At 42.5% G+C, this 26166-nt stretch overlaps 1 protein-coding gene across 1 annotated transcript in view; it reads left to right on the top strand.

The window, feature by feature from the left end:
• The window catches only part of TMEM154 (transmembrane protein 154), a 64969-nt gene extending 40291 nt beyond the window's left edge, over positions 1-24678 (top strand). The window contains exons 3-6 of the mRNA XM_063458535.1: positions 8222-8249; positions 10508-10593; positions 18677-18722; positions 24592-24678. Of these exons, the coding sequence (XP_063314605.1) occupies positions 8222-8249; positions 10508-10593; positions 18677-18722; positions 24592-24634 (203 nt within the window). The 3' untranslated portion in view covers positions 24635-24678. The remainder of the gene's footprint in view (positions 1-8221; positions 8250-10507; positions 10594-18676; positions 18723-24591) is intronic.
• Positions 24679-26166: the final 1488 nt, after the last annotated feature.

Here is a 26166-nt window from a genome sequence, read left to right as displayed (position 1 = left end):
TTAATGTTTTTACAAAGGGTACGTGAAGCTCAGGTGTTATGGAATGTATGTTCATGCTGAGCAACGTAATTAAGGTCAAGGGTACTATGGATATTTTTCCATCTGTGCTGGAGAATCTATGATAGTCAGTGAATGCTGCTTTAGAACTTATTATTACGGGGGGGGGGCGTGGTTTGCAGCCGAGCGAGCTGGACGTGTCTGGCTAGAGCTCCACTGTAACCACAGTGCCAACAGCATACAAAAGCTGAAAATCGATCTTATTTTGGCCTACCAGCACGGGGGACCGAGATGGATAAACGGACCCAGAGAAAGCAGGTGAAAAAACCCTCGTAATCGGTGACATCGGTCCCCGAAATGTTTGCGGCCACACACGCCGCGAGGCTGTCCACCCAAGATGGCGGACGGGACGGCATGGGAACGCCTCACTCTCCTGCGAGCCCAGGAGGCAGTGTCGCTGCGGGGACATCAGACACAGATACCAACCAAATATTAGCCAAGCTGTCGGAGGTACGCACTTACCTGGCCACAGAAATCGTTCGTACTACAGCGGAAGTGAAGGCCGAGATCCAGGCCCTGGGCACGAGGACGGCGGCACTCGAGCAAAGGATGGAGTCTACTGTGCTGGCCCACAACGAATCGGCTGCTCAAATTAATACCCTGACATCCCAACTACAGATGGCTGCGGCGGCGATCGACGACTTGGGTAACAGGTCGCGACGGAATAATATCCGTCTCCGTGGCCTCCCGGAGCAGGAGGGGGAAGGGTCCCTAGTGGAGGTGGTCTCGAATATTTTTAAACCGCTTCTCCCCGACGTGCTGGAACATCTATGGCACATCGAGCGGGCTCATCGTGCGCTTCGAGCCAGGAGGGTGGATGATAGGAGACCGAGGGACGTCATCATTAAGTTCCTGTCCTTTCAGACAAAAGAGGCCTTAATGAAACAGGGCAGATAAGGCCCAATTACTTACAAAGGGACAGACCTTGCCTTATATCAAGACTTGACCCCTGCTACCCTGCGGAAAAGGCGTGAATGGCGCCCTGTAACCGAAATCCTGCAGCAGGAATCCATTAAATATGCATGGGGTCACCCTTTTCGGCTACTGGCCTTCAAAGATGGTCGCACGAAAGTTCTGCATGCTGATGGCGATCCGGCGACTTTCCTATCGGAGCTCGGGATCCGTCTTCCGGAGGGTTTCGCAGTCCTGAGGTCGTCGGCGGAGGTCCTTCCTGCCCTGCCTCGCGAGTGGTATGCGGCGGGCGAATGATGTCGGCCCCTCTAATGCAGCACTGGGTGAGCTGTCGGTGGATCCGGGCGGTGAGCTTTTCCGGGTGGGCCCCTGTTGTTTGGGAGGGAGGGTTGCGGGGGTTCCTTATCCTCCCCCATTTTTGTTTTCACCCGGGTTCCAGGGATCCCTTATAGGGTCGCCCCAATGCGGCTTCTCTTCATTTCGTCGGGGGGGGGTTACTATGTTTGGGGTGGGCTAGGGGTTTCCCCCTCACCCACAAGTATACCTTCACATCCCCTGCCGTTCCTTTTGTTTTGGCCCTTAGCCCATATGCGCTTCTGTGACCCCGGGAAGGGGGGTGATCGAAGGCATGGCGGTGGAGGGCTCTCCCTGATTGCCCCTGCAAGATCGTGGCGGCAACGGGCGTACTTTTTACTTTTCATGGTTAACACCTGTTATATACTGAACTTTTGCTTTTTTATGCGGGATGCCTCAGTTTTTCTAGGGGGTGGGGGGGGGTGGGTCGACTGTTTTACAATATACACCGAGTGATAATTTTTGCCGGGATATCCCTATTGAATTTACAATGTATATGGCGCTCTGGGGGGTTGGAATCACGGCTTATCTCCCGGCCTCTTTTTAGCCGACCATTGCAGAGATACAGTCCTTATGGCCGGTGCTTCCCCCCCCTCCTCCACTGTGTGTATTATACTCCATCCCCCATTTTAAGTTTTCAGGTTTGTGCCCACTCGAGTCTGTTCCCTCCCGGGACTATGCGGTGGGGGCGGTACTCCCTCGGGGGTGGCGGGAGGGCTTGAGTTTTTCTTCTCCTTGGGCTGCTGTATGCCCCAGGCCTGCTATGTTATATCATATTATGCTATATTATGTTACGTTTTATACCCTGTTACTGATTCACTCACGGTTCCGGGACCTGGCGCTTGGGTACCCATATCCCGGCGTCAGTGCAGAGACTCCCCGGGGCGGAGACTACCCCCCCCCCTCACTATATACCCCTCATCCATCCCATTCCAATACATCTTCTTAGCTGTTCCTCCCCACTCCGCCCGCTTGTCGGTTTCGGAGGGGGTTATCCCTCCTGGGAACGGGGGGGGGGGGGGGGGAAGGGGAACACAGTGTCTTTCACGGAGGTGGGCTGACGGGGTGGGGCAGGGGGCCTCCCGGGCTGGTTTTGGCAGGATCACAATACATATCGTTTATTTTTGTATCGTTTTTCTTACTTAAGTTATTTGTATTGGCACCCTGTGGGTGCCCGTTCTTCGTTGGTCTATGTTTTTGCTACTCTGGAGCCTTTTATGGACTTTGGAGGAGCTTCAACGTATTCCCCTATTGACCCTGGCTACAAGTAAGACCAGGAGTTTGTTCTTCATGTTGCTCTTTATCTCTTTTTCTGCTTCTCTCTTTCCCTTTCCCTCTAATCCTTCTTACCCTCCCCCCCTTCCCCCCCTTCCCCACTTCCTCTCTGATATTCCCTTTAGGAGGGGACGTTGGTACAATTAGCTGTGATTTGATATTCTGCCCTGGCCCATGTGGCATGGACAACTGCTCTACGATACCACTCTGTTTATTACTCCTTTATCACCAGCCCCTGGTGAAAATGGCTTGTAGGTTAGGCCTCCCCCTTGATCAACATCAATGCCACTGAAACTATTATCCCTGAACGTTAAGGGCCTGAATGCACCAAGTAAACGTCGCCTTATGTTTAGGGAACTTAAGCGCATAAACCCGGATATAGCACTCCTGCAGGAGACACATATACCGATTTCAGCGAAGTTTGCTCTCAGGGACCATACCTTTCGGACTGCCCACGAAGCAAGGGCATTAAACAAACGGAATGGGGTGGCGGTGCTTATACACCATAGATGCCCGCTCCGAGTGGGGACTGTCACAGCTGACCCGAGTGGGCGTTTTATATTAATATCTGGAACTCTGTATTCTCATACCATCCATATTCTGAATATCTACGCCCCTAATGACCCCTCTGTAGACTTCTGGGACAACATGATCCAGGTGGTGAACAGTTTGCCTCACGGCATGGTAATTGTGGGGGGCGACCTTAACGCTGCCCCGTGCCCTGCGGTAGACAGGAGCCTACGAGGCGGACTCCCGAGGTCGCACGGGAGAGGTCGCCAGGACAAATTGCTTAGTTCCTTTCTACACCGCACGGGCCTCATAGATATCTGGAGAGCACATCACCCTGACAGTCGTGATTATACCTTTTACTCAGCACCCCACAAAACTTACTCTAGAATAGACTCATTCCTGGTTAAATCCTGTTCCGCATCCAGAGTTTCAGGTACTGCGATCGGCTCTATCACGTGGTCGGACCATGCGGAGGTCACGCTGACTTTGGGCAAGTTGTGTGTGGCCTCCCCATGGTCTTGGAAATTAAACACTTCTTTACTGCAAGACCCGGCCGTGGTGGAGACTGTTCGCAGGGAATTGCTCGATTATTTCGCAAGGAATGCGTTTGCTGGCGTTCGACCGGCTACGGTGTGGGCCGCACATAAAGCGGTTATTAGGGGTATTTTGATTCGCGAGGCCACTCTGAAGAAAAAGCGTAAAACACAATTGTTGTCATCACTATTGGAGGCATTGGGGAAAGCTGAAGAAAAGCATAAGGCTCTCCCATCATCAGACACTCTGGCGGACGTTCAAAACTTAAGATCCTCGGTCCGCGACACACTCATAGACGAGACCGCCAGGGCCATAACATGGTCCAAAAGGACCTTTTACAAGAAATCCAACAAAATGGATACACTGTTGGCCAGGTCTCTCCGCCCGAGACAGGGACACTCGCATATCACGAGAATTAAAGACGCCTCAGGTAATTTCTGTACGGACCCCACTGAAATTGCTAGGGTCTTCACGGAGTATTATACCAATTTATACAATCATTCCAACGGAACTGCTTGGGACCTTCAACGCGAAGCGGACAATACCCGTACCTTTTTGTCTCGCCTCTCCCTGTCAAAATTACGGGGTGAAGAATCTGCGGCTCTCGGAGCTCGCATCTCCGCTGAGGAGATAGATGATGCAATTTCAATGCTGAAAGGCAACAAAGCTCCAGGTCCGGACGGTTTTGAGAGTAGTTATTACAAGGTTTTTCGTGAGGAGCTAGTTCCCTACTTGGAGTCATAGTTTAATGACCTCATGGGGGGTGGCGTCCCAGACCGGGATATGTCGTTGGCGGATGTAGTACTCCTACCAAAACCGGGCAAGGATGATCTCGTCCCGGGCAATTTCCGCCCGTTCTCGTTGATCAATCACGACTCCAAGATCCTGGCGAAAATCTTGGCTAACCGACTAAACCCCTTATTAACAAAGTTGATACACCCTGACCAAGTGGGATTTGTGCCTGGCCGGCAACTTTTTGAAAATACCCGGCGGAATATTGACCTCATTTGGAGGCAAACGAATAGGAAAATCCCGACATTGTTTTTATCCCTTGACGCTGAGAAGGCCTTTGATAGGGTTAAATGGCCCTATCTTTTTGAGGTCCTTCGACATTTTGGCCTGCCGGACACATTTATAACTGCTGTGCAGGCAAAGTATACGGATGTTAAGGCACGGGTGCGGATATCGGGGCGAAGGTGACGCCCTTTGGCTTGGGGAACGGTACCAGGCGGGTGCCCTTTGTCTCCTTTGCTGTTCGTCCTCTCCTTAGAACCTCTTCTGCAGGAGATACGAAATAGTCCGGATATCCATGGGATCTCGGTTGGGGGCCAGCGGTATGTTGTGTCGGGTTTCGCCGACAACATATTGCTGACCCTGACGGATCCGCTTCAGTCAATAAAGGCGCTGGCGGATGTCCTTGCTGCCTACGGTAGACTGGCTGGATACAAGGTAAACATGCCTAAATCTAGCGCACTACCTATCTGCATGACTGAACCTGACATAGCCTCCATGGACACCACATATCGGATTCGCATAGCGAGAGACCATGTCAAATACTTAGGGGTGTGGTTAACGGCGGATCCTGCCCGGCTATACACACAAAACTATACACCTCTGATTCGCACCCTGATGACAGATATGGAGAAATGGCTAGATAAACCGATCTCTTGGATCGGCAGAATCCACTCGGTGAAGATGAACATTTTCCCCAGGATTTTGTTCTTGTTCCAGGCCCTCCCGGTCAAAGTGACCAAATCTGATCTATGCGCACTCCAACAGGCGATGGGGAAATTCATTTGGCAAAACAAAAGACACAGGATCTCCCGAAACGTTCACTATAGGGCTAAGACGAGAGGGGGCCTACTGGATTTGAGCTACTAGGTTTTTTGGGCGAGAGCCCGTGCCCGATACCCTAATAAACGTGGGATATACATAGGCCTGACAGGTGTACAGGGGATGTCCGATATTTTCTTATTTTAATAAAATAAAACTAACAAGGTGTAATGCCATAAACTTTTACACACCTATGGCTACGGAACACTTATTTGTTATGAAAACCTCGGATTGATCATCATTTCTACTCTCCTCAGCATAAATGTTTTCAATGCTTTTATGTATTGTTATTCTCAGTGTTCTTATATATGATAATGTATTACCGCACTTTGTGTTATTTCCTACTGTTTTCACATGCTTGTGGTTTCACGCCTTGTAATAAATAAAGAATTTAAAAAAAAAAAGAACTTATTATTAGCTGTTAACTGACTGAAGCCTTTTCTAAACTGCCCCAGTCACAGGCAATTCTAGAAAGTTTGCCAGTGCAGACAAAGGAAAAGACCAAAAGAGCCATTGTATTAAGGAATTTTACATGGTAGGAGAGTAGGTAAGGAATTATCAGGGAGGCTACCGAAACATTGTGTTGAAAGAATTACAGTAGGAAAAGTGGAATAAATAATTTGATTCTTAATCCACTATTTGAAACATCATCATAGTACACCACATGCGATGTTACTGCTATAGCAGGGAATCCTTATTTAGCATATTACGAGATAGATTACTACATGCTGTTGCTATTCTGCAGATACTGCCCATTCACATTTAGATATTGTGTAGTTTTCTATCCCTTTCATATGAGTAAACGTATTGGTATTTGTAATTTATTATGTTGCAAGATTGAAACATTTCATTTTAAATATCCCAATGTTTACAGAGGAAAATCAGCAGGTTCTGCAGTTTGTGAAAATATAATTTTGGTATATGTACCCTTCAAAATCTGAAACAGTCTCTCAACAGCAATGACAGTACCAGATACCCTGAACGGTTTAATGGAGCCCTTACTAATTTCAACAGAGGTTTATATTTCCTCTACTACCAACAGATTGATGGAGTCTATCTTAACTAACCGCCCCTCTCCCCTCGCCACCCCAATGGCTAGGGGTAACAGCTATGATGCCAAATTATTTTCCCTGTGTCTCTGAGTAGCGCCCATACAGAGCAATCCAACCTGACCAGACATACTATGCATGGCACTCAGTCGACTAGCACACGCAGGCATCTAACTTGCACACGTGATCTAGCTTGATTTTGCACACATTTATGCTCTCACACTTCTTCCATCATGGATCCACTCTATGAGCATACTCAATTTCCCACACTTGGAGAATCCCAGGGACACATCATGCATCTCTTCAACTTTGTTAATACTATGCCTACCCCGGGTCTGTCACCTCACCTGTTAGTAATAAGAAAATGTGCTTAATACCCCCATGTAAATGTTTCTCTTTTTGTTGTTAACCAAAATGTTCCACAAGCAAAACACCATTAACCTTGTACTTCTTTTGCCGTGTGAAACTGATGATCTTGTTGAAATAACAAACCAAACACGAAAAATAAAGAATTAAAAAAAGAAAAACGAAACAGCAACTTCTCACCGAACGTTTTATAACTCAGTTTTAAAAGTCCCGAATGCCCTGGTTAATTTCTAGATTAATTTTTATCCAAATGTGATACTAGCTACAGTCTTTTGTTATATAGTGTAGCGGAGCTGCAATATTCAAATCAATATCTCCGCTGGTAGACTTGTATTGCATAGCACAGGGTTAGAATTGGCATGAGCTAGTGAACATAAAAGTTACTCATAATAACTAAATCTTGATCAAATCAAAAGAGAATCTGTCATTTGAAAATGTAAAAAAATAATTAAATGCATCTAGAGAATTTCATGGTATGCACCAGCTCATGTCAGTTAGGCAGTCTGTTTCGGTGATTATCAATCTTTTCTGGATAAGATTTATGAGACCCATTACCTATTTATGTTATTTTTAGACTCCTTTTTTTAAATTTGATTCCCATAGGTCTTGTAGCTTCATCCTTGTTACTCTAAATGTCTAGGACTCTTACCAGCAGAACCCAGACCTCTTGTAGAAGTTTTCTCATCTCCCGTCTACGCTATATCTCATTAACGTGGCCTCTTACCTATATTCTTCATGTATTTGATAAGTGACCTCATTACCTAGGGCTTTTTACTCTCTCCGTTGTCTCCTCTCTCTTCTATATGCATTTCTCACTTCTTCTGATTTCACTACAATCCAATTTAATTCTATACCTCCCTTTAATACTGTTTCTTCCTTTTGTCTATTGCTCTTCTCACTCTTCTTCAAAGCTCTTGTTTCTGTCTTTCAGCTATTCATCCATCGTACCCACCACCTTCTATGGCTGTCTTCCTCTCTTTGACTGGTTTCACATTTTCCCCTTTACTTCCCATATGTCTCTAACATGCTCTCCACCTCGTATAAATGGAAGAAGCAGAATGGAATTGTGTTTATTAATGGGTCCTATAGGATTTCCCTCATATGGCTTTTCTTTTTGGATAATTACCGGTATATTATTGCTTTTTTTGTCAACTATTATATATGGATTTTGCAAGTTGGATTACTTTCAGAGTTTGATAGATAACACTCTTTGTGCATATCCAATGCTTCTATCCTTACATTTGTTCAGGGCCTTTAAGTAAACATTGAGGACCTGTGACATAGAACAATTTATTTTCTATTTTTGTTTAGATATATTTATTTCATTTCAGATAGGACCAGAGATGAAAACATCAAAAGGTAACAATAAAATTTTTAATATGTATATATATATATATATATATATATATATATATATATATATATTATATATTTCAGTTTGTTGCTATGTTAAAGCTATTGTCTTCTGTATTCTGCAAGATAAGATATGAGTATAACCGGCAATTTGGCTTGCTACTACAGGGAGTGCAGAATTATTAGGCAAGTTGTATTTTTGAGGATTAATTTTATTATTGAACAACAACCATGTTCTCAATGAACCCAAAAAACTCATTAATATCAAAGCTGAATATTTTTGGAAGTAGTTTTTAGTTTGTTTTTAGTTATAGCTATTTTAGGGGGATATCTGTGTGTGCAGGTGACTATTACTGTGCATAATTATTAGGCAACTTAACAAAAAACAAATATATACCCATTTCAATTATTTATTTTTACCAGTGAAACCAATATAACATCTCAACATTCACAAATATACATTTCTGACATTCAAAAACATAACAAAAACAAATCAGTGACCAATATAGCCACCTTTCTTTGCAAGGACACTCAAAAGCCTGCCATCCATGGATTCTGACAGTGTTTTGATCTGTTCACCATCAACATTGCGTGCAGCAGCAACCACAGCCTCCCAGACACTGTTCAGAGAGGTGTACTGTTTTCCCTCCTTGTAAATCTCACATTTGATGATGGACCACAGGTTCTCAATGGGGTTCAGATCAGGTGAACAAGGAGGCCATGTCATTAGATTTTCTTCTTTTATACCCTTTCTTGCCAGCCACGCTGTGGCGTACTTGGACGCGTGTGATAGAGCATTGTCCTGCATGAAAATCATGTTTTTCTTGAAGGATGCAGACTTCTTCCTGTACCACTGCTTGAAGAAGGTGTCTTCCAGAAACTGGCAGTAGGACTGGGAGTTGAGCTTGACTCCATCCTCAACCCGAAAAGGCCCCACAAGCTCATCTTTGATGATACCAGCCCAAACCAGTACTCCACCTCCACCTTGCTGGCGTCTGAGTCGGACTGGAGCTCTCTGCCCTTTACCAATCCATCCATCTGGCCCATCAAGACTCACTCTCATTTCATCAGTCCATAAAACCTTAGAAAAATCAGTCTTGAGATATTTCTTGGCCCAGTCTTGACGTTTCAGCTTGTGTGTCTTGTTCAGTGGTGGTCGTCTTTCAGCCTTTCTTACCTTGGCCATGTCTCTGAGTATTGCACACCTTGTGCTTTTGGGCACTCCAGTGATGTTGCAGCTCTGAAATATGGCCAAACTGGTGGCAAGTGGCATCTTGGCAGCTGCACGCTTGACTTTTCTCAGTTCATGGGCAGTTATTTTGCGCCATGGTTTCTCCACACGCTTCTTGCAACCCTGTTGACTATTTTGAATGAAACGCTTGATTGTTCGATGATCACGCTTCAGAAGCTTTGCAATTTTAAGAGTGCTGCATCCCTCTGCAAGATATCTCACTATTTTTGACTTTTCTGAGCCTGTCAAGTCCTTCTTTTGACCCATTTTGCCAAAGGAAAGGAAGTTGCCTAATAATTATGCACACCTGATATAGGGTGTTGATGTCATTAGACCACACCCCTTCTCATTACAGAGATGCACATCACCTAATATGCTTAATTGGTAGTAGGCTTTCGAGCCTATACAGCTTGGAGTAAGACAACATGCATAAAGAGGATGATGTGGTCAAAATACTCATTTGCCTAATAATTCTGCACTCCCTGTATTCATCCAGTATAATATTCTAGATATTCCATCCTTACCAGCCTTTTCTGTTCGCAATGTATTATCTTTCACATATATTCCATGAATTCTTTAGTGTTTATGGCTAATCACTACCGTAGCTTAACTCTTTCTGAATGCTTACAAAACTCTGAACACATCCAACAGGTAGGGCTCTAATGTTTGGATGAGCAAAGCCTTATTTTAGACACTTTAACTACCCAGTTCTTGTAAAATAAAATGTATTTGTTCATCAATTATACAGTAGTATGTATAGCTAGTGCGTAAACATCAGCTAAAAGGCTGTTTAGTGTATAGATTGCTATTCAGGGATATAAAAAAATAACAACATTAGCCCCTTAAGGACCAAATTTCTGGAATAAAAGGGAATCATGACATGTCACACATGTCATGTGTCCTTAAGGGGTTAAGTATATGTACAGCAGTTATAATTCGTCATTTGTTTGTATTTTTTAAGTCATAGTGGTACTCCATTATGTCTTGGTTTGCTTCCCTAACTTTGAACTCTTGCTCTTTCATTTTGTTTCAGCCCTATATTTGAAGAAGATACACCATCTGTCATGGAAATTGAAATGGAAGAGCTCGACAAGTGGATGAACAATATGCGTAAAAATGGTACAATCTTTTTTTTGTTGTTTTTTTCTTTTCCATTCCAGACTCTTATCTCTTGCAAATCCAGTCACTTTTACAGATCGAAGAGTTTTTCTCACACATTCTTATGTTAAAGTTTATAAAGTCATAAATATACAATGTGTGTATTGGCTTGAAAAAAAATAAGAACAGCTTTTAAGCTTTTTAATGCCACAGATGCCTGCTGTGTCCTTTGTTAGATAGTAGGTTAGCATGCTGGGCTCAGGTACTTTGGTACTATTTGACAAATAACTGCATGGAAAGGTAATTGAAGAGGAGCCCCTGCATTTGTGTTAAGATGCAGAGATATAGAACATTATCCCTAATTAGAAAAATCTTTTTAAAAAAATTACTTTAAAAAAATTATAGTGCTCATTGTTGCTATGGCAACATATTTTTTTTTATTGGTCTGCTGTTCTTGTAGCTATATATGTTCAGTTATCAAAACACTGAGTCTCACGTCTTACTTGTAGACTTATTTTAAGGGTACATTGCTTCAGTTGTACATATTGTTGATGAAATCAAGAAAATGCATGAAAATGCATTGCAAATCGTGATTTGGCTATGAACAAATTACATGGACCATGTGTTTTTCTAGTCAATATTGCAAATTCTCTGATGGATATAACCACTTAAATACCAAGTTTGCATCATTTATTTAAAAAAAAAAAAAAATGCTTAAACTTGTTTTAAACCTGGAATAAATGCCATGCAACTCGGGAAAAGCAGAGATTTCATACAGAGGTCACTGCTAAAAGGATACTAAAAAATGTGGATTATATATTTTTACTCAATTTTCATTTTGCCTTCACTCACATAAATAAGGAAGGATTTGTGATTATATGTACAGTATCCTGTAAAACCCCATCACATACTGTAGATATACCGTATTTAAAATAGTCAAATTCTCATCTTATAGAAATTTGTAATTCACAAAAAATACTCCAAAATTGAAAAATAGGTCTGCGTGGTGAATTCATTCATACATACGGTAAGTGTGAGTGGCTGGCTAAAATCAAGCATTTAATATCTACCAATAATACTTCTGGACCTGGACACTAGCATGTGCGATTAGTTAATGGGTCGCAAAAGTTCTTTGAATTTACTTCTGAATTTAGTAGACTCAGATTTCTTTATATTGTGAAACATCACAGTTGGGCAAATGGCCAGACGCATCTTTTGAACGCTCCGACAAAACTGAGCTAACTTTTGGCTTACACTGCCCTTAATCGAGACAATTACTGTCACGTGTGGCGGTCCGAAGACCGGGACCCATGTATGCCTTATGATGATAGGAGTCTCAGCATGGAAAAGGACTATCAGGGTCTGGTGCAGTGTAACCACATAGCCCCTGGTGTTGGGTTTGTGCGGCCACATACCAGGGCCCTGATGCAGCTTTAGCAGAAGCCAGGAGCTAGCTGATATGTATCCAGTACTAGAAACAAGGTAAGACTAGAACAGGCACCAAACAAGAAAACAAGACAAGACTAGAAGAACCCAGAACCGGAGCTGGACAGAAAGCAGAACTCAGAACATGCACACAATAAATAAGGGAAACAAGAACAGGACCTGGACAGGGCAGGACAGGACAGGACTGTACATGAACTGGGAATACAAGTCAAAATAAAACAAGACAAGAGATACAAGGCAAGACAAGAGAAGACATAACTAAGTACTATATATAATAAACATTGGAGATTTAGACATACATAAATGGCCAAGATGTATGCAGCCCACAACTGCGCCAAAGTATACCAATTACGATGGGTCCTAACTACCTAGATATGCATGACTAAATGTACAACAATAAAACACACACAGTACTTACCTGCAAGGAAAGGTGTGGAGGAAATGAGACCACTGCTAGCAGGAAACACTCTGACAGAAAAGGTAAATGGCAAAGTGTGATTGTGTGTGGCAACAAAAACAAACTGTGGCGAAAGGAATGTTGCCACTGGTTCTTGGAGGGGCTTGCTTGCCAGCCTCTTGCCCCAGGACTATGGCACCTGTGATAAACCTTGCTTGCAGACACTGTTCGTGCCTTTTGTACTTGTATGGTTCGGTATTTGGGGTTGCCGAACGCATCAGACTAATGTTGTTCGTATACCGAATGAACCGTCGAACGGACCGACCACCCAGAAAGGTCGTGTGCTGCTTGTTGACTCTTTTGACCCCTATCAACACCTTAACCGCAACGTTCTATGTGGTTAGCTGGGTGGCCGTCGTTCGTATGTGCGAACATGTGGCTGCAGCCATCTTTAGCCGCGAACACATACAGCGGTGTTTGGTCATCGAGTCCATGGAACTATAATCGGACACTCGACAGCGCGAATACTGCTGGGACTTCCATCTCCAAGTATGTTCGGTGGCGTTCTAATGAGAAGAGTGGCGTTCGGTGGGAGCAAGCTCCCAAATGAGAGGCATAGACTGAATCTACCCACGAACTGTTACGTTCGGTGTTTTGCACTACATTGGGTATTCCTGGAAGAGACCGAACGCACAGCCTGAATTCATGGAACTCTTTTGTGCAGGAGCCTCGTGTGCGGTCGGTCAAAATATGACTTCCATGGATATCCTCATTTTTGCATATGTTGGTCACCCAGATCGGGGCTATCAGGGGATGTAACATTTGTGGGGTTTCCATGGGTCTTAGGGGTACTTTCATGGTACTGCTGAAATGTGTGTTTTTCTGCCTGGAGATAATTGAGTTAGTACAGTCCATGACTCAATTATCTCCACAGGGGAGGGATTGCCTCATTATGTATGGGAGTGTCCTGGATCTGAGAGCCAATGTAATTGTGTATTTGTTTCTGCTGTGGTTTACTCTCCGGTCCAGTGGGGAGTGCCCCTAGCATGGGGACTTGCATATAAGGCCAGTCGTGGCAACCAATAAACAAGTTCCTGCCTACCCTCAACATAGAGTCTCATCTCATGTGTGGGGGGGAACAGCTGTATCTGCTTTGGGGATTGCTATATCACGATACTCCCCGAGGCTATAATCACTTGCTCTTTTAAGAGAATATTGTTATACTCTCTTGGAGGAGAGGTCTACCCACTGGAAGCTGGATCCTGGTCTTGGGTCTAGGGTGGGTGAAGGACAGCGAGACCCCAACCAAGCTGTAATGCTGGAAGTGGGGACTACAGTGCTGATGGTGTCTGGTGGAGTGCTTGGAGTACTCGATGAGCACAAGGAGCATCAATTGGCAGAGGCACCCGGTCGGAGTGCCAGGCGGTCCGTCACACAAACATTTAAAGGAATCCAGGAGACTGGGAATTCCAGGAACGGAATATAGGAATGAACACAGAAAACTCAGCAGAAAGAAAACCAGACATAGAATAGAAAACCAGAAAAACCAAGCAAGACTTGTAAAAAGAGTACTGGATATCAGAAGCCAAGTGTCAGGATCTTACCTGGTGTGGAGTCCGACGTGTAGAGTTATACGCTCACCCTTGCAAATAATCACAGACCAAGATGACCAGGTGTACTTTACTCACTCTTGTCTTTATTCCCTATTTCTAAAAATGTGCTTATTATACACCTCATCTCCTGAAATATGTTATACTTTTTATGCTTCAAAGGTGTAGACCGTTTACTGCTTTGTCCTTAACATGCACATCAAAAATAAAGAATTTAAATGAAAAAAGAAAATTAAGAAAATAAAATTACTTTCCTTCTATCCAGCACCGAGCCACCTCATTGTCTGATATTCTCCATGTCGGACGCCTCCAGCATCCTGTGCTCCTCATAGAGGAGTATTAAGGACCGTGGTCGCGCATGTACGACAGTTGCCATGATGCGTCAATGATGAGCCAGGAAGTACTGGCTCTCATACACAAATGGCCTGGAGACTTGGCTTGAAGCCACAAATCCATGCTTTCTAATTATTAAAACAAAAGGTTTTGGGGAGTAGGACTTGAGAGGTGGGGCTGAAGACACTATAATTTAATCAATAAGATGATGTTGTAATGTCTACAGTGTTCCTTTAAAGAATTCCTCCTGTACTGACTTAGACACAGAGGCATCAATAAATGAGCACATCTCATAAATAGGCGAATTAAAATGTTGTTAACTTACTTCCTCAGTAGGATTAGATGATTTTAAATCAATATTCTACACTTTTGCAGTATGCTCACAGAGGGAAGTGCTTTATCATACTATTACGCAGTATAGTAAAACCAATATATAGTAGGAAGTTAAACAAGTATATCCCGTTTGCAGGCAACTGCAAATTGATATTTAATTCAAAAGAATATTATTCCACTAGCAGAATAAAAGCGAAAACTGGAAAGAAATAACTTGAGATTAACTGTTCTAGCTAAAATCCACAAATATATTGAACCATGTCAATGTCAATGGAATGTCAATCCACCAAATATAGTCAAAAACTAAAAGACAAAAGTCTCTCAATATACATCTAAAGGTGCACACAAGAGTGAATTCACTTAAAGCAGCAAAATTCAGGAATTTTTTTGAACCCTGGCAACACTGCGAAATATACATTGGTAACAACACTGCGAAATATACATTGCTGAACACCGAGTGATAACAATACTATGAAATATAGACTGCTGAGCACAGAGTGAGATCACAGTACTGTAAAATATAGACTGCTGAGTGCAGAGATGGATCACAATACTCAGGGCCATCTTTAACGCAGGGCAAAAGGTGCCCCGGGCCCATTTATCCCTTGGGGGCCCAAAGCAGCTGCCCCTTGAGCCCAGCAACAGTTTATTTAGGTGCTTTAATATTTCACCACACTGGGCTCCTTCACTGTATTCCCACGCGGGCCGTGGCCAGGCCCCTATCATTTTCTTTCCCCGTGGGCCACGGCCAGCCCTTGTCACAGTGATCCCCCGCAGCCGGGCCTCAATCTCTGTGTTTACCCACGGGCCGCAGTTGGGCCCCTGTGTCTTTGTTCCCCCACCACCATTCCCATCCCCCTTCACCATCCCCTGCCCCTCTTTACCAATCCACTGCCCCCCTTTACCAATCCCCTACCCCCTTCACCAGTCCCCTGCCCCCTTTCGCCAGACCCCTGCCCCTTCATCAGTCCCCAGCTCCCTTAACCAGTCCCCAGCCCTCCGTCACCAGTCGGTCCCCTTTACCAATCCCTTGCCCCTTTCATCAAATCCACAGCCCCCTTTAACAATTTCCTACCCCCCTTTACCAAGTTCCTGCCCCCTTTCACCCATCCCCTGCACCCCTTCACCTGTTTCCTGCCCCCTTCACCAGTCCCAGCCCCCCTTCACCTGTCTTTAGCCCTCCCTTTACCAATCCCCTGCCCCCTTCATCAAATCCCTTGCCCCCTTCACCAGTCCCCTTTACCAATTCCCTGCCCCCTTCACCAGTCACCTGCCCCCCTTCACCAGTCCCCTTAACAAATCCCCTGCCCCCCTTCATCAAATCCCCAGCCCCCCTTTACCAATCTCCTGCCCTCACACTCCTTCTCCTCCACATACCGGACCTCTGCATCACCCAAGTGGATTCCCGGCCGCAGCTCTCCCCTCACCATTCGCAAGTCAAGTGCAAAGCAGCACTATGCACTTGACTTGCTCTGCACTACCGCAGACACATAACTCGGGACAGTGAGTGATCGACTGCGAGCTGCGTTGGCTGCCTGGCACCCCTGTTGCTCTGGTGCCCTGTGCAGCCGCACAGCTCGCACACCCCAAAGGCAGGCCCTGCCTGTGTTTCTGTGTATGTGTACTTGTGCGGCAGCGTGTATGTGTACCTGTGTGTATGTGTACCTGTGTGTTTCTGTACTTGTATTAGTGCATATGTGTATCTATGTGTCTGTGTTTTTTATAGCTCCTATGTATTTGTCTGTTTCTGAGTGTGTGTGCATATCTATGCATGTGACAGTGCAAAAATACCTGCATTCCAATGCCAACACTGCACACAAATATACCCCTGTCACCTCCACACAATGCCACCCCCTTCACCCTACAAAACTCACATTAGCTCCCCCAATCCTTTCACACTCACTTTCTCTCGCTCTGCCACACTCATCCTAACACATTAATCCACCTAATCCTGTCACACTCACCTTCTCTCGCACTGTCACATTCACCCCTAAACCCTGTCACACTAATTCCCTTTGAGCCTGCCACACTCACCCTATCACATTAACCCCTCCAATTCTGTCATACTCATCCCCTAACTATGCAATACACACCCTTTTACATAAAGCTCCCTGTGACAAACGCTCCTTACCTTGGACGTTTGTCATGAACTCCTGGAGGAGTCTGCTAACTAGTCTCCTGCCCAAAGACATTGGGCCACATACAAAGACCCTGTTCGGGAGTTAAATCTCCCCAGCTGCCATTAGCAGCTTTCCCTGGGTGCCCCTGATTCCGCACTTTCCCTTAATTTGAATGGCACCGAACATTAGCTCCCTGGAGGCCGTTCGCATGAAGAAACCCGAGAATTGTCCTCAGCGGTACTTAGCCGCAATCGTTATGGAGCTAAATTTGGCATGAGGACTTTGTGGGTTTCCGGTCACCTCAGCGGGACTTAGCTGCGAATGTTATGTAACTGATTTCAGCATGACGTGACTGTGCGGCTCCCGGACAACTTGGTCCGGGGTTTTGAACGACTTTGAGATCCGCCAGGGGAGCGCTGTTTGGAGGGAAGGTATCTGTGACTAAGGGGAACAAACCCTACCCAAGACCCAGGCAGAGCCCCCGGTATTGTGGCCACAGGAGCTCCCAAAAGTTCACAGGCCATAGCACTAATTGCCCTGGGACCGTTTTGAGCATAGGACCATGTGACACGGTGGCGTTTCCCCTACACTGCATGGATCAGAGCGCTATTTGGAGAACTTGGGCACTCAGATCAGTGCTACTTAAGGATTTAATTTTTCTGTGGTTATTATATATTTTTATGATGGTTTTAGGCATATTTATGTTTTATGCTTAGTCATTCTGTCTTCTTGTACCCTTCATCAAGTTTAGGCTGATGTTTGGGTATACCAGAGCTATAATCACTGCTTCACTTGGGATTTGGGAGAACTATAGTGGATATACTCAGTTGGAGTATTGGGGATCCGTTACACTCCTCTACTCGTGTCACGCTTACCTCCCCTCGCTCTCGCACTTCTTCCTCCAACCATGCCACATTCACCCCAACCCTGTAACACTCACCCCACAACCATGCCACACCACCCTGTCACTTACTGCCAAACCCTGTCTCATTCTCCTCTAGGGGCCTGGAAAACTCACCTTGCCGCAGTTACCCCTTTAGGAGAGCATGGTAAAGGGGGCCCAAGCAGATGCTTGCTCAGGGTCCAATCAATATTAAAGACGACCCTGACAATACTGTGAAATATACACTGTTGAGCACAGATAGAGATCACTATACTGTGAAATATACACTGCTGAGTGCATTAGGTGGTCGCAATATTGTTATAGACGTCACCTCCACCGCCTGCTGATCTCCATGCTGTCAGCTTTCCATCCTATTTTCCCAGTAAATAAATCATCTTGCTCACTTCTCACCTCAGCTGTCTGAGTCTGTGCCCGGCCTCCTCCTCTACACACACTGGGTATTATCTAGTTTCTCTCCAGTTTCTGCTCAGACTAACTTGCCAGCTGCTGCAGTATCACCTAGAACAATCGCTGCAGCAGCCAAGTTAGGTTGAGCAGCAGTTGGTCAGATAACTGTAGAAAAAGGCTGCTTAACCAGATACAAAGCGACATTTTCTCAAAAAATCAATATACAATAATTTCAAAAATATATCATTAAGTTCCATTAAATGTAGAAGAAGTCAAATATGGAATCTGAAGTTTGTTGTCCTTTAAGTCATATGATTGATGATGGTGATATATTGAGAGGTGGATTCCTGTCATTGTGCTGCTGCTTTGTTATATTTTGTAGTTGCCTTTTGCAAGTTTATTTTGCGCTACAGACTTCTTGACATTATATTATGAGGGAAACGTATATTTCTCAGCAAACAACTAATACAGAGATGCTATGCTGGGCTAAAGATATTATTTAATTTATACACTGTAGACATTCTGACCTGTGTAGGTATTCTTGTTGTTTATGTTGTTTGTTTCTTTTGTGCAGGTAGTCGTTTGTCCATATTAGAAGAAGAAAGCAAATTCCAAATGAGGTATGTCTTTATCGTTACAGTTACAACATAGCTGCCACTAGGTGGCTCTAGCTGCTACACAGACTGTCAGGGAGGCTGCATTTATCAAATAACAAGTTAGCTGTGCGTGCTGGGATTATTACATGTGTTGTTACCTTGTGTCATCATCTTTTTGGATGTAAGAGGGTATTCATCGCTCAGAAAGAGGGCTGAGTTTTCATCACACAACAGTAAACACTGCGTATTGGCAGTACAGACAGTCTTGTAAAAGTGATCAAAGTCTCACAAAACACCAACTAGCTGTATCAATATATGTGCCATAACATCAATATAGGAATAATTAAAAAAAATAGGATACATTTTATTCACCTGTCCTGTTAATTAGTTTTCTAAAAAGAGAAATATATCCTTTAATAAAAGCGGCAGATTCGTTGCATTTTTGTGGATCACTAATTATAGCTGCAGTGCAACGTCAGAGCTGATTACTAAACCTTAAACATGTGAATAAAAAAGCCATTAATTAGCGTCTACTTAATTAAAGGCAAATAATCGCAAAACACAATTAGAAGGGGCGTGTCCAGCAACTATCAAGCTCAGACACATTCTCCTGTGGATCCTACTACAAGAGACGTCCATGTATTTAAAAAAAGGCTAGCCTTCTGTAGGTCCAGATAATTACTTGATTGTTGGTCTGCCCATTGTAAAGTACTGCAGAACAGTATATTGATATATATTTCCAGTTGTACCCGTTGCTTTGGCTTAAAGGTTATGATTAAAATAGCACACACATACAAATGGAATTCACATAATTGTGGACAGTGTGTTGTATGTGCTTACTGGCATATTGCAGAGTTATTCACTAAAATGTGAATTGTTTGGAATTCATATTGAATTTAAATTGAATCTCAAAATGTAGACCAAAATACCTAATTAAAAAATAAAATTGTGTGATTGCACTATGTTTTCAGATTAGATATTTTGGCCTAGAATTCTAAATTTCAGATGGTTCAAAACTCAGTGAGTAACCCTTTAAGCAACCTTAAAGGTGTGGAAACAATTTATCAAAGTGTTCTGAAAAATATCCCTTTTTTTTGTTCCGTGAATGTGTTTGTATCTTTGAGTGTCTTTCTATGTGTGTCAAATCAGTGAGAGAGTGTGTCTGTCAGTGATGTGTGTGTCTGCCAGTTAATTGTGTGTCTGTCAGTGAGTGTATGTCAGTAATTTGTGTGTCTGTCAGTGTTTGCATGTCTGTGACTGTGTGTGTCTGTCAGTGAGTGTGTATCTGTCAGTGAGTTTATGTCTGTCGGTCAGAAGAGTGGAACAGGTGATATAAGGAGTAGAGAAGAGAGGTACAAGTGAAGGATGGGGATAAAGAGGGGTACAAGAGAGGGATGGGGAAGAAGAGGGGAACAATCAAGGAACGAGGATAAAGAAGAGGGATACAAGTGAGGGGTGGGGGTAAAGAAGTGGTGAACAAGTAAGAAACCGGTGGAAAACATTACAGATAGCCATTCAGCCACTCAACCAACAGAACCAACCACATACTCTGAATCAATCATACTCCCTTATCCACAGAGTCAGATGGTTCCATCTCACCTCGCAGTCATATCCACTCACCCTTTCACATTCATACACTTAGCAACATAATATATCACGTAACCCCACCTTGCACTTCTTGCCATCCAACCACTCACCTAGTCATATTTACCATATAGTCATACCCCAAACTACTCACATTTATCCATCCAATCACAACTCAAAATACTCACATTCATCCGTCCAATCACATACCTCAAACCAGTCCCATTCATCCATCCAATCACAAACACCAAGCTTCATATATATGACGGGCTGGGGCGTATTGAGGAAACTGGTAAATCCAGCCCTATCGGTAATACATGCTTTTTCCATTTGCTGTTTTAGATTTGCATGTTGGGGACTCTGTACCTTCCTGACACTTGGCAATTAGTGCAGAGAGATCCCAGCAGTAAACCACTGAACTGCATGGATGAGCTTTGACTACAGAATAGAGTGTGTGTGTGTTTGAGGCTGTGCATGTAAATTAATGTCTGTGTGTATGGGTCTGTGCCTATGCATATTAATATGTATGTCTGTTTATATGTGTGTATGTGTGTATATGAATCTAAGCATGTGTTAATATTAATGTGTATGTATATTAACATGAAAATATGTCTGTGATTTCGCCAACAGAAGGGGTTGGGGTACAGAGTAAGACACAAAGTAAAAGTCTACGGTTCGGATGGGGGAGTGCCAAAATGCACTTCCATCCCAGGTGCCATGAAACCTAGATACCCCTCTAATGGCACACGCTCAGCAACTGCCTCGTTCAATAAACTGGATGCATTGAATCCAATGCTTTTAAACCTCTACAACTGCAAACATGAAGACTATCAATAATTGAAGGTCTTCACGAAGAAGTGCATCTAGTAGCTGTCAATCTAACAATCACTAGAGGGTGTTTTGGGAGAAATGTAAGCATTGCCTTTTCTCTTAAATAAGGTGCAGGATCTAGGCAACAGAACCACATCAATAAGATAAAGTGGTTTTGGTGCTTAGAGTGTCTCCTTAAAGGGGATCTATCGCTTCTCAGGATTTTGAACATTATGCTTGCTTAACCCGTATGTGTAAGAACTATGTATTACAATTAAATGTGTGAATCAACACATTGTCTTCCTGCATATGAGTGCCTCCATCTTGGCTCCCTATGAATTATTGTTATAAACAAGAATGGCTGCACTCAACTAAACATGCATACTTTCTAAGGGTGCTGTTGGTGAATAAATAAATAACATAGAAAATGCACTGGACATGCCAACATACTTTGGACCATGTAGTAGAAATGTTTTAGATCTAGATCATTGACACCATTTTCATTAACACTAAAAAAAGCAAAATATAAATCTGGTGTTACAGCCATAAGTCATCACAACTGACGTAAGACTCGCAAATCAATATAGACTGTCTGTCAGAAGGACACAAACAAGCACCAGGGGTCTTATACTTAAACATTGAAATTCTCTAATATTCTTCATCAGCATTCAGGGAAATATCCAATTACATCCTCTGAGATTTTCCTCTTTATTAGGGAAAGTACATTCATAACTAATCCGTTTATTATTATCCAGGAGTATTTTCTAAAAATCTTTTTCTAGAAATGCAGTTTCTCAGAAATTGAGTGTAAAAAGAAAGTCATACAAAACAAAACAAAAAAATGTTACTCAAAATCATTAAACAATTGAAAAAATAAAGATACATGTGTTATAGTATATCATTAGAGAAGTCCTTATTACGTGTCTGAAAAAGCAGCAGGGACTGAGACTGGCACCCACTCTATATTCCCAGCCAATTTTCAAACCTCCTGCCTCCACCATGAGATTCATTAAAGGAAGAAAAAAAATCAATCCTCCTATCTAGCATGCACCCCTGTTGCTAGGCAATTATTTTATAAAGATTGCTAGAGCACAGTCTGGCGTAGAGTCAATGGAATCCTGTATAGCATCCGCCCAATAGCATTGTTCGTCTGTCTCAGTGTTAGGTAAGAATGTACCAGTGAGCAAACCATTTTATGCATATACGTTGTGAAAAAAAACTGTGTTTTCTCTTGGGTTAAAATACATATCTAATGAAAATTCAGCTCCCATGCCACTGCTATAATGATTTCTTCTGACATATTCTGCACTGTATTAATTTGCAATAGTGAATTTTTATTGAACGACTATGCTATTTAGACAAGTCACATTTAAGCCTCCCTTGTAGAATGTCTCAGTACACTGCGATCAATTTAAACTGAAGAGATTGCTGGCTGTTTCAGTGATAGGCATCCTCTAGAATTCCTGTTGCTGTAACCTATGACCTAATGACTGGCTGTGGATCATGGGAGTACCAGTCTATGTAGACTAACCCTGGATGTGTTGATTGGACACTGTCCAGATGGTGGTAAAAGTCAAAAATAATGTAGAAAATGAAAGGAACAATAGTATATTATTTATTGTTGTTTTTATTTTCTTTGTATAGAAAATGGTTAATTTCCTTCTTTTACAGCAGGAAAGGTCCTTTAGCATACCCCATTTATTAATTGCCAACTAACGGGGCTGCCTATCCGTGAATATAATATTGTTGTCCGTTATAGAGCGATAACACATTTTGTAACACTGTAAAATAGACAGACCAACAAACACATAGTTGCAATAAGATAAGCTAAAGGTTACTCCAACCACCATGACCACTTCTACTTTTAGAAATGGTCAATATTGTAGGAGTCTGTATGTGCAGCGTTTCTGTGTGAAACGCTGCACATACTTTAGTTGCACCCCAGCACACTCAGTTCTTTGCTGTCTAATATCAATTCTGTGCACAAAAACATCTGTCATGAGTACGCACTGCATGCTGGGAACAGACTTCCTTTTATCAAAGCCTCCCCTCACTGGTCTAGAGAGCGTGCGTGCTCTCCGAGTCTGTGAAACGTTAAAATCAGATGCTTCTCTATGAGAAGCATTTGATCAGACCATTAATAATGTTATGTGATGACAGACTGAGCGTGGAAATGAAGCAAGGAGGTAAGTTTTAATCTGTTTAATAGTGTTTTTTTTTTTTCAATTAAAAGACGGGTGGACAAGATCAGTATAATATAAGATCAGGCATAATAAAGCTAAACAAATTGGAGAGGAAAGGGTTATAGGAACCCTTAAAAACATACAGGGACAAAACTTGCTGAGGGTCCTGCACAAACAAGTTTCCACGTTATATATGCATATTGCTTGAGAGCAGATTTTTTTCTCTCATTCTTAATATCCAAATTTTTAATGTGCAACATGTTCTCACACTGAAGACATTGGAGATCAAGGTGACTCATGATGCTGCGTATTTGTATAGATGTCTCCTGTGGTGGCTGCCCCTTTAAACCTCTTTATCCAGCTTGTGGATTCTATTTTGTTTAGACTATCTCTAAATGAAAAACTAGGAATCAGTAACAAGATTCTCTTATTTGTATCTGACATGCTGTCAGACTTGGAATTCCTATTTAACCAGCTTCCCTATTCTGAGTGATAGCCATCACTGCTTTGCAATGTAGGAATGCATACAGATACACTGAGCTTGATGTAGTCCATTAGAAAGGGGAGTGCACGTTTAACCTTGACTGTCAACATTCAAGGTCATCTTGCTGATATTAGTGCTTTGTATGTGTGTGTAAAAGTCTAGAGAGCAAATTGGCACAATGAGAAAAGCATGAAGATGATTACAATCCAGATGTGCCTGTATTCAAAGCAGATTTTGTGTCTGAGTCGATTACCTGTGAACAGATTGTCCTTATTTATATTTCAGCATGCTCTCTTGCAGCCTAGAACTACTGATGCATTGTGTGTAGCTAACAAGATTCATCTCAGCACATTTTAAGCAATGCTATACCAAATGTGTGCGTTGAATTGCAAAAATGTAAGCTAGATAGCTATATTATTATTACATGCCCTGTGGATAATATGTATATGGCATGTTGATGTATACATTAGAATGGGTAGTATAAAGAATAATTATTGGCATGGGTCAAAATATATAGTGAATATTAATGTATGCTTGTTTTGTCCATTAAGGGCATCCTGCTATTTTAGAATAATGGTCTTGAAACAGCCTAAAAATTACTAAGCACACCCTATTTGCCACTATTTGTAAATACCACTTGCCATAGTAGTACACCTATATGTTTTTTATTTCCTCTACAACTGCTGCATTCTCTCTCACAGTTCGTTGGCTAAACATGATGTGAATTATAACTTGGCCTGTGGATGAAAAACTGCTAATATAGGATAGTGTAATAGCAGCTTTACGATATGCATCACTGTGATACTATATAAATCGTACATTTCTTTTGTAGTGACAATGAGCATGACGACGCCAGTGTTGAAAATGACCGTTGATGGCTCTTGAATGATGCAAGGTGAAAAGATTTGAAGAAAGAAATATAATGTTTTTATAATGTTTTTTAATAACTTAAAAGATGCTATAAGTGTTTTAATCTAAATGTATTTAAATGTTAGGATTTCATCATCCTAATTTGCAAAGTTTTACTTGATGCCAAAGGTGTTTTTTCTTCAAACAGTGAGATAAAATCCATACACAATGGACGGCAAAATGTCTTCAACATAGTAGACTGTAATCTAATTTGACTTGCTGTTTAGTGGTAATCACCCAAATAATGTGTCACGTGAATCTGCAGTTCTTGGATTTGCACTGCATGGTAGAGATTAAGTCACTACTACATGAATTGATTGTAGCCACCCTATTGTTGGTACACAGAGGGTTATCTGAGTATCACAGTACCAAAGGATACATGTTCATTTTATATCATGAACTGTGAGTGTTTCAAGTACAAGGCTAACATCCTTTCAGTAGACAGTGTTGTTTTTATGATGTTCCAACGTTTCTAAATTCATAATCATTGATATTATCATTGGATTCTGTCAATTTCTGCCTGATGTAACTCCACAATGTGCATGCAGATATTTCAAGTCTCACTAAAGTCCTATGAAACTGGTTTGAGAGAAACAAAATGGGGGATAAGCAGAGCCAACAACTTGTGCTTGGTTCCAAATACACAGTACTTCTCTCTGCAAACCCAATCCTTGGATACAGCCCCTCAGGATACATATCACCAAGTATACATACATACATACATACATACATACATACACACACTCACTCACTTACACTTTAAACTACGTACCTTGCCAGTATAGCTTAACAGTATAGCAATATAGCTCCAGTAACTGGAGCATGTACACATACAGAACCATGTACCCCATCAATGCCAGGGGAGATAAGAAAAGTGGGTAGCCTGGTGGCATGTAGAAAGGATCAACCTCTGATTTTACCATCTGGAAAAATTTGGACTTTTTACATATGGTCAAGAGGTACTATAAGTCATAACCAAGGCTACATGATGTATTTAGCATACATCTACATCTTTCTGATAGCACTAATTAATTCATGGAAACATAATGCAATTATGCAAATGCAAGTTTGCAAATGCAAGTTACACATGTATAAAATCATTGGAATAGGGTCAGTCAGTAAGTGTGAACTAAATAGCTACCTAGAGGGGCTGACGGCTAACCGTGTAAAATAATGCATATTAATCTAGGAGGTTAATGAAATCACTTAATGTGCCTAGGCTCCTAGGGCTGGACCTGCAACAGTTCTATTTAAGAGACATGTCTACCGTAGTGGATGCAAGGTCCACAATTGATTATTCGTGCTCACCTAATTCTTTACCAATCCCCTTAATATACCATCCCACTTCTTTTAGACTGCAAAGAACATGTATGGCTGGATTTTGGCATTGCTCATGTACTAAAGTTATTTATCATCTGCACTCATTTTACACAGCAGATATTTTTTAAACTTACCTCAACATTAATTATATTTAATATTTGCCATTATAAAGATCCTA

The sequence above is a fragment of the Pelobates fuscus genome, chromosome 6 (genome assembly GCF_036172605.1).
Source record: "Pelobates fuscus isolate aPelFus1 chromosome 6, aPelFus1.pri, whole genome shotgun sequence".
NCBI lineage: Eukaryota > Metazoa > Chordata > Amphibia > Anura > Pelobatidae > Pelobates > Pelobates fuscus.
The sequence above is the reverse complement of the archived record's forward strand: the minus strand, read 5'-3'. Positions and strand labels throughout refer to the sequence as shown.